Genomic DNA, 16,229 nt, shown 5'->3' on the forward strand with positions numbered 1-16,229 from the left:
TATTTGTAATACAGATTTACTTTGGTTGAAGATGTAACATCGTCCATATCAGGCTGACAAATGGGACAAGAAGTGTGACTGGAATGAGAAGTAACAACCAGAAGGCAGAGTAACAACTATAATGAACCCATAACAGAAATAACAACATAATAACAATAAAATAAGACTTCTTGCCCTATTCTCCACTTGCCGAGTACATTCTGGGTCATACCAAACTGTAGACCTTCTGTAGATGACTTATTTAACTGAACTTAAATCAGCCTCATTGAAGATTTAGAAAAAAAAATACGAAAGACAAATCTTCCTTGTTATTTACAAGGTTTTTAAACTTAAAGGTTATCAGAAATGACGTGACTGCATCAATTGCATTAAATGAAAACAATAAATTACATATATAGATAGAAAATGAAATTTTAAGTACCTAACAATGATTCAAATATTGTGGCAGGATGAATTTACATATTAATTGTATCAGATTAATGCAAATTTCCAAACAGTTACTGTAACATACAAGAATAAACAAAATGATTAAGACATTAATAACTCGAAAATAAGAGATTAACATCTCATGAAAATGAACACATTTGGATCAAAGAGCAAGCTGCATATTTTATACATAGAGTATACTTTTAAAGCAATATCTTCAAATTGTGTAATTTATTGGTATACTCCTGGACTATTTTTCTAGCAGAGGAATTAAACAGCTCTCTATGTTGAAATATGCAACTTGATTTCACTGGCACATTAAAGTAGAGCATGATAAAAGTCTTCTTTGGTACAAAAACATAACAATTAAACATCCTATTAACTTGCTGTTCAGTATCAAAGAAAACAATTTTGTTCACAATAACAAATTTTACAAAGACAAATTCAGACATTAAAACAGAAACAAGAAATAAGAAACAGAGCACTGTATCCATGATTCCACATTCATGTTAAACAGTATTATGTATTATCTGAATTTCAAATATTTCAATGGATGTTTTTTTTTGAAAGCATTTGTATGTGCCACTAAATCAGCTTAAAATCATCCTCAAATGTGACGAAAACAAAATACATAGGGGATTAAGCCATGGTGCACTAATTTTCCATATAAATTTTTATTTTTACCTTCACATTTTTTTATAAAATAGATCTTCCAAAATTTACTAATTGTAAAAGTTCAAAATTGTAATCGAACAGTAAATATGTTATCTAAAAAGGTTATACTGATAGTTCCCATGTATAAACGCAATCACCAACAAGGGTTACCTGACCACTTGTACAGAATGTATAAAGAAAAATATTTTCCCTAAAAAAGCTTAAATTTAATAAAAAACTAAGTCACCATCTAACATGATTAATAAGAATAAAAATAATTTCAAACTTTTTTGACTTGATCATTTGAATAATTTCTTCTGAGTATCAAAAGTAAGGATATTTAACAAAACAGCATGTAGAATGTACATGCATTCATGCATGAGAGAAAGAGCAGAAAGTTGTCAGCCATTGTAGAAAACATCTTGACCGAGGGAAGACATGGTATACCAAGGGCCAACAAAAATAATGTTGTGGTTCCCGCTACATACTGACAAATAAGACTGGGTAGCCTACCACTAGGTAGGGAAATGTTTTATTTAGGAAAATTAGTTAATTGTGTACAATGTATGTATGTAGTTATATTGTTTACATCATACATTCTGACATTATGTTGAAACGGTGCAAATTATACTGCCACAGGGTTTATATTTCCAATAATGATAAATATATTAATCAAAAAAATAATTAGAGTCAGGACATAAAAATAGGGTTGGTCAGGTAAACATTACCACAACATTATTCTCATTTGGCCTTATACCACGTTAAAGAGTTCTTGTTTATAGATCCACATTTCAAGAAAGCATGGCACAGTACAGAACAATTAGAATTAATTTCATCACAGATAGTCGCTCTAATATACAAACTTAGCAAAAAAAAAATTTGTAATAAGTCCAGACTTCAGAAGTCCCACGTAACAAGTGTCAACAAAAACAACGGAGTTTCACGAAACTGAGGAACTCTCTCTGTCTGACTCTATTAACAGGCCTCGGTATTGCGAATCAAATTTGCTTGTCTTGTGCTTTTGTTGGCTATTCGACTTGCACTGACAACCTTTCTTTCTGCATTTGTTATAGCAGGATGTGCAACACATTAGCGCAAGTTTCGCCGGAGGATATAAGCACATACATGGCAGGCATATACTCATCGCTAATATACAAGTCCATCTCTTGCAGCAGTGTGGCCGTGAACAGCCTGCACAGGGGTCCGACACACACTCAAATTCCGCATCCTGATCGTCTTTAGAACAGTGGTAAAACATGCCTTTTACACAACACAAGCATGTTGCATACTCTACCACAGTTTCAGGACTCACATTAAATTTGTCTCCGCACAGCCATTTTGATGGCAACTCACGGTCCTTGGTGCAAGCACCGCAACGGCACTTCCCACACTTGGAACATATTATAGCATCGTCCTGCTGTGTCACTTCTAATGGTAAATCCTTTTTTAAAGGCGGACTTGTCGAAATTGGTTGAGTTCTTATAATACTTTGAGTAGTTGGTGTCCGATTGGGTAAAATTACACGCTCTCTCGGAGCCAAGTTGCCAACTAGTGGCTTTGAGCCCCCACCACATTGTGATGAAGACTTTCCCGAAGAGAAAATCGGGGATCGCGGAGTATCAACGTACTCGTTCTGTTTTCGAGGTTGGAGTCGCACTTGGTCGAGGGTGATCACCCCAGCTACGTCCACGGGAGGTAGATTGTTAGGTGCCGAATAACGGGACGGCCTCATATTACTCACACTGCCCATATTGTTCTGTAGTTTCACGTTGTAACATGTTTTGTAGTCTTAATCATCACTTTCTGAAAATAGACAGAAAAAGTTTGTTTAACAGTGTTGGTACAATATAGAAGCAGAATTATGCCGGTAGTTTATGAAACCATTTAGACAAATTAAGCATTAACATTTTATTATATAACATCTATAATTATAAGTCTAATCAAACAAAGACACTGAAAACAAATTTTAATTTAACTTATATAACTTATGTATAAAATACACCATAAATTTCTCTGCATTTGACACATTCGTGACATTACCCTAAAACATTTTTAAATCAATATAAATCCACAATGTGCAAGTTTAAAACAACCCAAGCACAGTAAACCTACTGAGAAAATAGGAGCAGCCAGAAATTGGTAAAATAATTATTGGAAATAACCACAAACGTAATATTAAACCACATGAATGTCTTGTGTGCCCTTAAAGGTCCAATCCCACCAACCACTTTTTCTCTCATTCTCCTAGTTTTTACATGGACCCAAATTCAAGACAGACATTACATTACATGTAAGTTGAGAACTAACATGACCACAACAATATAGCATACTGTTTATAATACTGTACAACGACAATATTGTATCCAAGCCTAGGATTGGTTTGGTCACAACTCTAACCACATACAAACATGTATAATGTTATATCTTACATCAAAGTCTGTTTCAGAGATGAAGAGTTTATAGGTTTGTACCGAAAAGGAATTCACTCAATCCTAGATATAAAGTGGGCTATTAGTACCGTAGTGTTATTTATTCAGAAGGACTTGAGATTATGTGGTATCACAGAAAATGGACTTTGGTGTTCAAAATTATATTTTGTCCAATAAGATAGCTATATATTTCGAATTTACTGTACATTTATTTAGGTAAATCAGCAGTCAGCTATTATTGATTATGTAGATTAGCTGATTTAAACGGAGACTGAGCCGTCATATAATTTTGAGCACATACATGTGTACATATATATATTTAGTGACTGAATTATATTCAGTGACTGCAAACTCTACAACAAGGACACTTGTGCAAAAATAAACAATAAAACATGACCTGACGTCATAGAAACTGACAAACGTTGAAATTCGAGAGGAATACATTTTGTTAGTGTTTCTTGAATCCGACAAAAGAAACCAATAACCGCATGTTACCAACTCAAGTCTTTGAACAATCATTACAAAGGCCTTGGTAAAAAGCCAAAAAAGCTGGTCATTGCTGATCCAATATTTCTCCAAGGAGTGGGCGTGGGTTTTATCTGTTTCATAGTGAAACCATTATTGATCAAAGCAAAAACATTGACACAGAAGTTTTGCTGGTCCACTGAACATCAAGATCAACTTCTTGAGGAGAAAATTCACCCTATATTGTGTACAACCACATGTATCCGTGATCAATACTGTGCACAAATAGGAAACTGTATAAAACACTTATTCTGTTAGTTACTTCTTTCTTGCCAGATCAACAAATCCCAGACAGAATCAGTGTTTGAAAACAAACAAAACAAAGTTATTAAGCTTAAAAACATAGTTGCTATCCTGTATAATGTTAAAGCTCCATGTGCATGTATTGTTATAAAAATATCATTTAGAATTTGAAGTCACTGTGTCTGTTTTTCAACATTTTGCACTCTGTATCATACACATACTATTATACTATTGTGAAGAATCTTCCATTAAGTCTGTGAAAAATCTTCCATTAAGTCTGTGAAAAATCTTCCATTAAGTCTGTGAAAAATCTGTCAACACCTCATAAACAACAGAGCTAGGCAGTAAAGTAACAGCCACTTAAAACTTAAAGAACTTCAAGCTGAATTTTAAATGTTTTATCATCTTTTATGTGTTAACATATTTACATTTTACACATCTTTCCATTTAACACCTCTTTATTCAAGTACTCATTTGCATTTTGTATAAGCTCAGCACTTCTTGAACTCAACTGTAAACAAGGCATTCACCATACAGAAGCTTTAACTGGGTCTGAAAAGTGTCCCTTGAAATCCTTTATAACGTATAGTTCCAAATCGGCAACTTTGAATTCGGAGGTTAAAAAACAAGATATTGTACCAATGTACATAATCCTTGATGAACTCTCTACCCTCCTGTAGAAAACCACAACTTACAAAATGCCCGGTCATTCAGTGGGATTTGGAAATAAATCTTGTTTCAGATATTTGTTACGATTTCTTGCTTTATAATAAAAACTGAAGGTTCATTTGGTACCAGTGATGCTAATTAAGACACTGACAAAGCTTTATAACCAGAGTACTCTGTCACACATTTATAATTTGAATTATTATTAAATCTACGAACAGAAATAAGTTGGAACGTTCCATGATAGTATATATTTTAATGATATCACACTAGCCTGAAAGTCAACTAAAATTCTGGTGTCTCCTGTTGGCAGTGCCCATATTTTTCTCGTACAGGCTGTTTACTCATGTCAGTATGATCTTTACTTTTGACCTTTTGTTTCCAAAATCAACAGGGGTCAATTACTGACCATGAGTAATGTGCATACCCAGTTCGAAGACTGGAACAATTGTGTTCAAATGTCATTGATCAGGAATAACAGTGTGATACCGAATATTTTTTAGCCCTATCATGTGGTTTCATAGAAAATATTTTTACTTTAAATGTAGATTTGCTAAGAAGTTTAAAATATAAATATAATTTGCTGATGCAATTATGTACTGTGGCCATGATTTAAAAAAAAATCAGTACCCATCACATACATTTTCAACATTTTTACATAAAAAGTGTTGGATGTTCTTTTCAAAATCATGAGTTTTCATATTAATTCTATAAACAGCCTTAAAGGGCACATTCACCTGTGACCTTTCAGTTATTGCGAAAAAGTGTAAAATTTGTATGCAAATCATCTCTATCTCTTAATCTCAAACCTGCAGACACAGCAGCTTTTATTATCATGGGTATTTGGTATATTTGAAACCACAAGTAAACTTCGGGTACATTGAAGAAGTTTGTTAAACATTTATTATAGGCTAAAAGTAGGTCATTCAGTAAACAACATCTTTTGAAACAGTTTGAACAGGCTATATGAAATGTACACAATGCTTTGAGCTTCGGCTTAGGACAAGAAACGGTAGAGTTACAAAAACTAAAATGTGTAACAACAATTACATGATATGAAATTGTTTTCAAACTTTTGGAGATCTATTCACCTTCTTTTTTTAATTCTCAGATATTCATCTACAATAATTTATGTTTGATATTCCAAAGTTTTCAGATAGGGCCCTTTTAAATGGTGCAGCTCGGAGTGATTTACGGCAGGCTGTTTACTAGGGTATACAGCCCGTCAATATTTGTGACCATCTGCTTCAACTGGATTACAGAAAACATCTTGAAAATATTTAGCCATATTTTAGACATTAGAAATACGTGCATAACAGTAACAGAAAACAAGTTTTGTATAAAACAACAACAACAACAACATCTTGACCTTGTTTACTATGAAACTGTGTATAAGAATGTCAACGAAATATTCTTAGTACTATCCCCACTAGAGTAAAGTAACCAGTTAGCAGGTGTATCACCAAGATTGCTACCCAGACTCAGAGACAGACCTATGTTTTATTCATAGTTTTTTTTTTGTTCAATTCATCATTAATTGCCATACACTCATTGTATGTATGACTTGTAAGAACAAAACCAGGTCGTGATTGTTGCATAAATGTTACCTTAGATTAAAATGGGACAAAGCTGTTGACATTTTATTTAATCAGAATAAAGCCATCATGTCAGATTATTCTTGACCCACATACTTACTAGTGTCTAACATTTAATTCTCACAATGAAGTAATCCCGGGCAAAACAGGTTCCAACCTGTCTTTATTTTGTAAACATCCTCTATGAACACCAAGCAGACAACCAAACATCCACTGGTGTTCCAGACAAATTTCAAGAAGCACAGACCTCAACATTTTTGCAATGTTTGATTATAATTTAATACTTTCTACAGCAATAACATTTCCAATGGCACTGTTATTGCTGAGTCTCAACTGAATATCATCAAATATATAACATTAAATTAATACCTGTCAGGTATAACATGTTTAGAGAAAGTTACAATGATTATTTACAGTCTACAATAACAGTTTCATTCTATTATTTTTGGGAAGGTTCAAGCCGAAAAGCATGCATCATTCAGATCAAATAGGATATTAATCTTTTTCTTAGATTAATAAATTTCTATATAAATAATATCATAAAATTAGGAGCTTTTTATATTTTTTATAACTCGGACCAAAGTTTTTGCTATTTATGAAAAAGATCATTATAAAAATGATCGTAACAGTTTTAAAAATTGATTAAAATTAAATTACAGAAGGAAGTTTTCTCCCCATCTATAATAGAATTTAATATCCTTTTAACTTGCTCAAATCCAAAAGAATACTGTCATCAAATTTGAAATTAAAATTTTGGGTTGATTATTCTTAAAAAAATATTTTCCCGCCTTTTACAGAGACGATATTTTATTTGAAAATGCGAGCAACAAAACACTTGCATTAGTGAAGGAAAAAATGTGATACCATTTGCTCAATTAAAAAAAATATCAACTCATTTCTGACACTAGGAGCGTATCTTTATGAGGTGAGATAATCAAGTGCACAGAAGAATTTCTTTTGCTTTTAAAACCCTATAATACCAAAGTACAGATCAAAACATGTTAATCTTTTATCATTTTATGTAGTAATGAAATATAAAATAAATACATGAGATTGTTTAATCAAGACCATCATCCAATGGACCAATTATTGCAGATAATATGGGCACCTGTTAACCTTAATTGCCTATCTAATTTGATAATGCTGCCAAAACGTTCATGCTCCATTATCAAAAGATTAATAGGTCTCAAGACTTCAGCATTTTTTTGAAAGAAAGGGCTCTAGGTACAGAGTTTCATTAAATTCACATTAAATTTCAATCAATTAAAATTACACATTAATGTCTGACAGAGTCTTATCTTTGTAACTGCAATTTATACGCAAAATAACAAAAAAAACTCCAGATATTTTTATATATATAAATTAAACAAACAAAATATATTGTTCAGCAATTTTCTATATAAATTTTTCAGGGTATGAATTTTAATCTTACAGACATATTATTGATGCAAAGCAATGCAAATTGTTAGTTGCTTTTTTTCATAATTTGACATACATGTAACTGTGTATTCACATGTATCAAAATTAAAGTTTTGAATCAAATTGAACAAGTTGAACTTCTTACAACATTCTACTAGGCATATTTAATAAGGGACGTAAATTTCAGATTTTAAGCAAGTGTAAATCAATGTGGAATAAGGATGGTTCAAAGTGCTATAAGGCCACAAAAAACTGATTTTTTTGCTTGTTCAGATTACTGCACCTATTTTCCCCAGATTTTTTTTTTTATTCTGTACCCGACACCGCTACTATTTTCACCGAACAAAAAAGTAAGTTAGTCTGAATATTTTAGCCAAAAAAAGTACCTCAATTATGATAGAGTCTGGATATGTTTCAATCTGGTCCGGCACTAACTAAAAATAGGAAGATGAAAACAAAATTATATTTGTCCATAAAAATGTGCGTTCACTTTAAGACGTATATTTTGTGTGTGGATATTTTGTCTGATCCTGGGTCATGATCAAAGCTTAACCTGACAAAATAAGGTTATTGGTACTGTATTTACCAGCGATATAATTTAAAATAAATTTACTAATAATAAGCATGATTTGAATTTATTCAAATAGAATTTCTGAAGGTCAGACATTAATTTTATTTGACCTTACTTTTACTGCTAGTAGTTGAAAGCACCAATTTTACCTGGTTTGGTGGAAAACAAAATTAGGTAGGGAAAGGCTAAAAAATAAATCCTTTTGAGAATAATTTGTTATTCTTTGGCATGAATAAATTTCTGATCTACTTGACTGGATAGTTTCTGAAAAAAAATTCTCTTGTTTTTTTAGAAATCTGTTGTTTTTTTAAATGTGACGTCCGAAGAATTCACTATCCATGGTGATAGGACCTATTTATAAAGTTTTCATTTGGCTAGAAAGAAATTTCCAGCAGTAAAAATGTGATATCAAATATTGGAACACTTTAAAAGTATTCCAATGTTTGATATTACTTTTTTACTGCTGGACATTTTTTAAAAGTTTTATACATGTGCATTTTGTAGGAATAAGACACCTGTTAATTGACTCGCAAAAGCAAAAAACTCAACCCTACATAGTCACAAAAAGTTAAAATAGCAAACTATTAGTGAAAGGAATGAAATTCCAAGAATTCATGTACCATCTACATGTAACTAAAATATAAATATTATTTTAGTGTAATTTAAAATATGACAACTTTGCAATCACTGAAACATTGAATTAGCATGATTTTTTTGTCCTACATTTCTTGTTTTTCAACATTCCCTACAAATAACTGTATATTATTTCTATATGGTGACAAGCCACAATACTTTTAAGGTTGTTTTTTTAATGAAACTCTTTTACAACAGTCAAAATTTGTTCTAAGGAATACACGCAAACAGGTGGTCAAACTCGAGCTGAAAATCATTGAAGAATTAAAATAATAAAAACAAGCTGAATAAATCCCCAAACAAATCCACTCTGCTCATATCAACAAGTATACATGTAATATCCAACATTATAATCCATGTGTGAAGAACAACCACAAAAACCCACTCTTAATCCATATTTGTGTATATCCAGGAAGGACACACGACATGTGCAACATCCCAGAGATTTCAGATCACTCCATTAAACTCCAGCAATAACAAAACAAGCAAAGCTGAAATAAAAATCCAGAGAATAACCACATCGAAATGTTCACCTCATACTGCACATATTTATATCCATTGTTATCCAGACAATATTATTAGACAACAGAATACACACCATTGAAACATTTTCTTTCCCGCATCTTTAGCGGCCAGCCGCGTTTTACCTCGCATAACAACTTCAGGAATACACACTTTCTGCGACAAGTTTTCACAATATAATCACAATAGGATTATCATATTAATCCATTTATATTTATTTCTTATTTAAATCCATAAAATTTCAGGTTTACGTGTTTTTGAAACGTTATTTTTGTTAAGTTTCTTCTTCACTCACTATATTAGGAGAGCCGTGTGTAACTCGACACGAGTCGTGACCTCATTTCTTCCCTTGAGATTTCCGGTCGAGTCCATTTAGCAAAAATACTGAGGGGGGCACAACTTTCAAACTTACGCGGTAGTGGGAATTACATCATTATTTATTTTCTTTAATTAGCTGATAACAAATATGTTATATTTGTAACATTGTATTATATATTTATGCAAAGAAATAGATCCAAATTATTTACACTCACACTCGTTTCTAATGCAACAGTACCGACATGTCATCAGGATAGACTACTCTGAACGATATCGAATCACGTGGTCTCTATTGCAAACAAAAAATCGGTAGATCAATGAAAATCAGGAGGAACACATCCGCTATATTTATCTGATAGAAGTTAAAACTCCTAGACCTAAATTTCACATTGACGATAAAACATTCACCTAAACAGATATTTTCTTTTACGATTGCATCAATAAATAGGCCATATTTTTGTATCAAATGCCAGCGTAAAAATTGAGGTACTCACACGGGGAAATTGGACGTCAATCAATTAAGGCGCAGCGGTTAATCACGTGACTCGTAGCGCGTATTCATTGATAACAAGGGTCATTCAATAAATCACACGTTTTGATTGGCGATTTTCGATGAATGGAAGAGTAAATGTAACAATTCAAGCGAATCGTAGTAAAAAGAATGTAATGGTACACGTGTACTGTGTTGATAAACAAGAAGAAATAATGTGTTTAATGTGCATATAAAAGTATACCTTAAATCATTGCGCAATATCACGGACCTATAAAACATACATATAAATGATATGGCTTACATGTCGTGGCAATATTGACCATTTCAGCTACTCGCTATTATTATCTGGGACCATATGGTTTATAGGTCCGTGTCTGGGAGAAACATTATTACTCCCTATTATTATTATTATTAAAATCAATATTACTTTTTATATTACTATTACTAGTATTAAATTGCCCATGGCATGGACTTGTACGCCTACGAGTGGTTATCGCCCGGAAATGGTATATGGTTCAAATGTACATAACCCAGGAATGGTATATGGTTCAAATTTACATAACCCAGGAATGGTATATAGTTCAAATGTACATCAAATGTACATTGCAGGTTTAAAAGACATGAATATCTATAGGAGTGTAGCTATAAAGCTCTTCAAGCTATAAAGAGCTTAATATGTTACTGGTTCATCATTGCTACCAAAAATATAAATATTTTCTTTATCTTTGAATTAGGTTCAAATACCAAAAAATAATTTTATGACTTTGTTTTAACATAAATTAACTGATGCACTTAATTATACAAAAAAGGAGCTCAACGCCACGGTTGTGGGTGTTAAAGATGTTAAATATTACACATGTATGTGATTTGGGGAACTTTTAGAAAGTGATATCATGATATAGTTTCACGCTTCAGAACAGTTTACATAGTCAAACAACAATTGCAAGCGCATTTGTAAGACATAACCTTGTGTTTGAATGAATACAAACAATTAGTTAATATTAGAAATTTTGAAATAGTACATAAGGAAGTATACTAGCTATAGCTATCTATGGAAGTCTGGTCTAAAACACTTCAGAATCTCCAACCCAGATAGAAGGGGGAGAATTCTGCCAGCCCTAAGTCACCTTGAAGAGTAAGCAAGTTATAATCAATTTGTTAAAAGAAATAAACAAAGTACGAAAAGCTGGAGATAATCATCATCATAAAAAGCTCCAAAACTTATCTGAAAATAAGCGTTCTCACTTACATGAAACGTGTATCAATGTTGACCGCTGGGCTGTATGCCGATTTATGAATGGGTTATAGATGCCGTGGGAACAAGCCCTGGTGTGACGCAGTTGGAATACTATATCCGGTCGGATTTTGTGAATGAAACCAGATGCGTGCAAGTACATGTAGAGTAGTTCTGACCGTCCTAGCTCATTCATAAAACCCGGCCTTCATTAGCATTGAGACTATTCAGGCGCTGTATCCTCCGGAAATCGGGTGTGAAAAGTAGGCGTGGCATTTTGTTATAGACGTCAAACATTATCATACAATATGGACTTCATTAGAAGCTGGTTTTGACCACTTGAAATTGCGGAAGCCGACCGAATAGCAAATAAAAAGATAATTAGATAAATAAAGAGCACATAAAGAGGAACACTTTAAAATTATCTTTATCATCAGCTATTTATTATCACTTTTGTCTGAAACAAAGGCAGATGCGGCTTATTGATATTGGCTAATTAAGCAGAAAACAAATGAATGACCATTCCGCGGTCAGTGGTCAATCATACAAGTGTCACTTCTGTGACCACATTAACCACTTAAAATTGTTTATGGGAAAGTTATAAAATGATAACATATATAACCTTTATCGATATCTGATAGACTCATTATCATTTAGATAATCACTGTAACATATGGCCGTTTTGAACCTTAATCACCCGGTGTTCATGAATGGTAAAGACCCTGTCAAAATTTGATGAGATAGACGGATGTAAGGGAACCAGAAGTTCCGACTGAAAGTTCGCCGGAACTTGTAACAAAGGTCGAGGCCAGCTGTCTCCGCGACCCCCGCGGACCCTCGCGAGTCGGTAAGGTCAACATTTACCCCACCCATTGACCATTTTAAATCGCCGGAAACGACAGAAGTTTCCGCTTTCTGCCATAGAAGTACCAGCGGAAATGCAAGTATTGTTGTCAATGAAATGTCCATCGTAGATTGAAAAAAGTCAAACATCAATGACAAAAATGAGTGTTTACAACCTGATCGCCATTTCATCGTCTTTTTATTGAACAGTCATGAAATATGCTGTGAAACACCACTGACCTTTTCTGTGACACCGGCATTTAAGCACGCGCTTCCTGTATTTTAATGACCCTTTTCATGACCCTTATTTCCGTGTGACCACGAAGAACAAACGTTTTTATTGATTCATTAGTCTGTTGTTACTGGGGCGGGACCAATGGGGATATTTGTGATTCAAGATTTTTCTTGCTTGCCCATTCACAGTCAACCGCGTGAGTAGCGTCTGTCCATGACATGAATCTTCAAGGCCAAAGCCAGCCCTCATCCTGAATGAAGAAAATCATCTTAAAACAAATCATGAGCACGATGAAGCCTTTTGATGTTCGGGCAATCGGGGTCTCTGAAGTAAGATCATACATATTGGCGCCTATTTACTGACATGTAACCAAAAAATGTAATGTTCCATTGTTAACGCACTTTTTTAAGGGGGGGGGGGGGGGGGGGGAGCATACTCTTTCCCGTTTCCAGTCTCATCCGGTCTCTTTTTTGCAAAACTATTTAGGAGCTATCGGGCGTGATTGAGAAGGTGCGAATGACCGGGGGATAATAGGATTACCGTTGATTAATGTCGTTAAGAAAACAACGGAACGTCAGAAATTAGAAGAAAATTATTCCACTATTATAATATCAGTAAATAAAATTATGCCACCATATATTATAGTGGACTTAGTGAATGGGCAGAAAATTATCATGTGTATATTGAGGCCCAGGCTGGTTTTAGGCAAAAGATGGGCACTATTGATAATATATTTGTATTACATAGTATAATCACATGTTTACTTGATAGCAATAAGAAATTATATGCAGCATTTGTTGATTTTTCCAAAGCTTTTGATTATGTTGTTAGAGATATACTCTGGTATAAATTGATAAAACTTGGTATTAGGGGAAATATGTTAGATATTATACGTTCTATGTATATGAATATTAAGTCAAAAGTGAAATATAACAATGAATTAAGTAATGATTTTTCATGTTTATTAGGGGTACGTCAAGGAGAATCTCTATCTCCGTTTTTATTCTCAATGTATCTTAATGATATAGAAGAGTATTTATGTACTAATAACTATCAAGGTATTGATTTTGATGTGTTTAAAATATTTATATTACTCTATGCTGATGATATAGTTTTGCTATCTGATACAGAGGCAGGATTACAAGAAGGGTTGTTATTATTAGAAAATTATTGTGAAAGATGGAAATTAAGTGTGAATCCAGAAAAAACGAAGGTTATGGTGTTTAGAAAAGGAGGAAGATTAAGTAGAAATTTAAAATTTATGTATAAGGGTTGAGAATTAGACATAGTGGATAGATTTACTTACCTTGGTATAGTTTTCACACCTGGAGGTTCTTTTTCAAAAACCTTTGATGCTTTGTCAGGACAAGCACTTAAGGCGGTTTTTAGGCTTAAAAGTTGTATATCTAAATATCCTTGCATTTCAATCAAGCATAGATTGGATCTTTTCGATAAACTTATTTATCCAGTCTTGAGTTACGGATCGGAAATATGGGGTCTTAGTAACAGTCTTCAAATTGAACGAATACACTTACGTTTTTGTAAAGAATTGTTAGGAGTGCGATTACAGACCCAAAATAATTTTGTTTATTGTGAACTTGGGAGAACCTCATTATTATGTAAAAGGTCGATTAATGTCATAAGATATTGGTTAAAGATTGTAACAATGGACACTGTAAAATATGTTAAACTTATGTATGATAAACTTTGTATGCACTTAGAGGAAAATCCACATTTCAAGTCCTGGGCATACAATGTAAGACAGTTGTTACAAGCATTAGGTTTTAATGATGTATGGCTTAGTCAAGGTGTTGGTGACATAAATTTGTTTCTAAATATGTTTAAAAGAAGGGCTACTGATAATTATATACAAATTTGGCAGTCTGAGCTCAGAGAGTCTAGTAGAGCTCGAAATTACGTGCATGTGTCGTTTTTTGAATTACAACCCTATTTGTGTAATGTAAATATAACAAAATATAGATATGCATTGTCTAGGTTAAGAATGTCAAGTCATATGTTGAGCATCGAAACAGGTAGATGGCATAAACCAACAGCAACACCTTATAATGAAAGAACATGCTTATTTTGTAACACTCTTGAAGACGAATACCACTTTTTACTTGAATGTCAATTGTATGCTGAACTACGAGAAATGTATATCAAACCATATTACTTTAAAAGACGGAATATGTTTAAGTTTATTGAGTTGATGACCTCTCAGAAAGCTGTTGTGAATAGAAATTTAGCGATGTATGTGTATAAAGCGTTTGAATTACGAAAGACGTTTCATATGTATTATGAGTAAAAAACATATCCTCTTCGCTGTTAATACATCATGTCTTACGACCTATGACTTATTTTGCAATTAATGTATGTTTTATAATATGTATACTCATGGACATATTGTCTATTGTATTATGAAATAAAACTTTAAAAACTTTATATTTCAGCTAATCAAACGAGATATGAAGTCTCCTAGTCAGCCTACTTGTTGCTTCAACCACTCGTTTGCAGACCACACCATCCGGTCAGGTCACTTTCAGGCCAAGGTCATACATTCGGGGTTAAAGGTCAGGGAACCTTTATCGTCCTGCTTTCTGTGATTGAGGCGTTTTGAAATCATTTGACAATTTTCAAAAAAGACAATTGCTAGAGCGCCAAATGATCTCACATAAACGCAATATGCAATCAGTGCATTTTGGCTAGGAACGTTCAAGGTCAATGTCATACTTCAAGGTCAGGTATCACAAATGTCTTCAATCTTTTAAAACATGGAAGGGCTGCAGGACTTGGTACAAATGTGATTCAGCGTGGCACACCTGCCAATATGCAGAGATCGACATATATTTGGGCGACACAAGTTCATGGTTACACTAACAGTGTCTAGACGGTTGTATGAACAATGGAGGGGGGGGGGGGGGGGGGGGGGGGTGATATGTTTTTGCATTAAACAACTGTCTAGTTCATTGGCTCATCAGATAAAATGCTGACAGTATAACCATTAACTTCTTCTTTTATATGTAAGAGTTGATAGTAGAACAAAATTCCGCCTCCCTTGTTCTAACATTTTTTGTAATAAATAACATTTTACGTTGATTCGGAATAGAAATGATGTTTAATGCAATAAAAAGTGAAAAAATATACAAATTATACAATAAATATGGTAAATATCCTTCAAAAAAGGCAAGAAAGTTAATGGCAATTAAAGTTGAATTTCACAGGGGTGATTTTGTTTATTTTTGCCAAAATTGGTGGTGGTGGGATGAGTGAGTGTTGGGGTGGTGTGGTGAGTGTGTTGGAGTTGGTAGGTCGAGTGTGTGGGGGTGGTGGGGTAAGTGTGTGGGGTGGGCAGGTGAGTGTGTGTGGGGTGGTGGGGTGAGTGTGTGGAGGGTGGTGGGGTGAGTGTGTGGTGGGTGGTGAGGT

At 33.6% G+C, this 16,229-nt stretch overlaps 2 protein-coding genes across 3 annotated transcripts; one reads left to right on the top strand and one right to left on the bottom strand.

Moving 5' to 3' along the window:
* Positions 1 to 10,027, bottom strand: LOC128228101 (protein sprouty homolog 2-like). 2 transcript variants are annotated; one of them, XM_052939207.1, is made up of 2 exons: positions 9,760 to 10,027; positions 1 to 2,883 (listed from the first exon to the last, which is right to left on the bottom strand). In XM_052939207.1, the coding sequence occupies exon 2, from the start codon at positions 2,828 to 2,830 to the stop codon at positions 2,021 to 2,023; it is 810 nt and encodes a 269-aa protein (XP_052795167.1). In that variant the 5' UTR covers positions 2,831 to 2,883; positions 9,760 to 10,027; the 3' UTR covers positions 1 to 2,020. The 2 variants fall into 2 exon arrangements, with proteins under 2 accessions (XP_052795167.1, XP_052795168.1); XM_052939208.1 differs by lacking the exon at positions 9,760 to 10,027 and adding an exon at positions 8,344 to 8,365.
* A 2,411-nt stretch (positions 10,028 to 12,438) lies between these two features.
* On the top strand, positions 12,439 to 15,170 carry LOC128228026 (uncharacterized). Its single transcript, XM_052939052.1, has 2 exons — positions 12,439 to 12,478; positions 14,123 to 15,170. The coding sequence occupies exons 1-2, from the start codon at positions 12,439 to 12,441 to the stop codon at positions 15,109 to 15,111; spliced, it is 1,029 nt and encodes a 342-aa protein (XP_052795012.1). The 3' UTR covers positions 15,112 to 15,170.
* Positions 15,171 to 16,229: the final 1,059 nt, after the last annotated feature.

Source organism: Mya arenaria, chromosome 3, assembly GCF_026914265.1.
Source record: "Mya arenaria isolate MELC-2E11 chromosome 3, ASM2691426v1".
NCBI lineage: Eukaryota > Metazoa > Mollusca > Bivalvia > Myida > Myidae > Mya > Mya arenaria.

What these genes read in the sequence shown, in the direction of transcription:
- LOC128228101 (XM_052939207.1), bottom strand. Translation starts at nt 2,830, where the DNA reads ATGGGCAGTGTGAGTAATATGAGGCCGTCCCGTTATTCGGCACCTAAC.
- LOC128228026 (XM_052939052.1), top strand. Translation starts at nt 12,439, where the DNA reads ATGGTAAAGACCCTGTCAAAATTTGATGAGATAGACGGAT. An exon ending in ATTTGATGAGATAGACGGAT is followed by an intron (nt 12,479 to 14,122) that starts GTAAGGGAACCA and finishes ACCTTGGTATAG; the next exon opens with TTTTCACACCTGGAGGTTCT.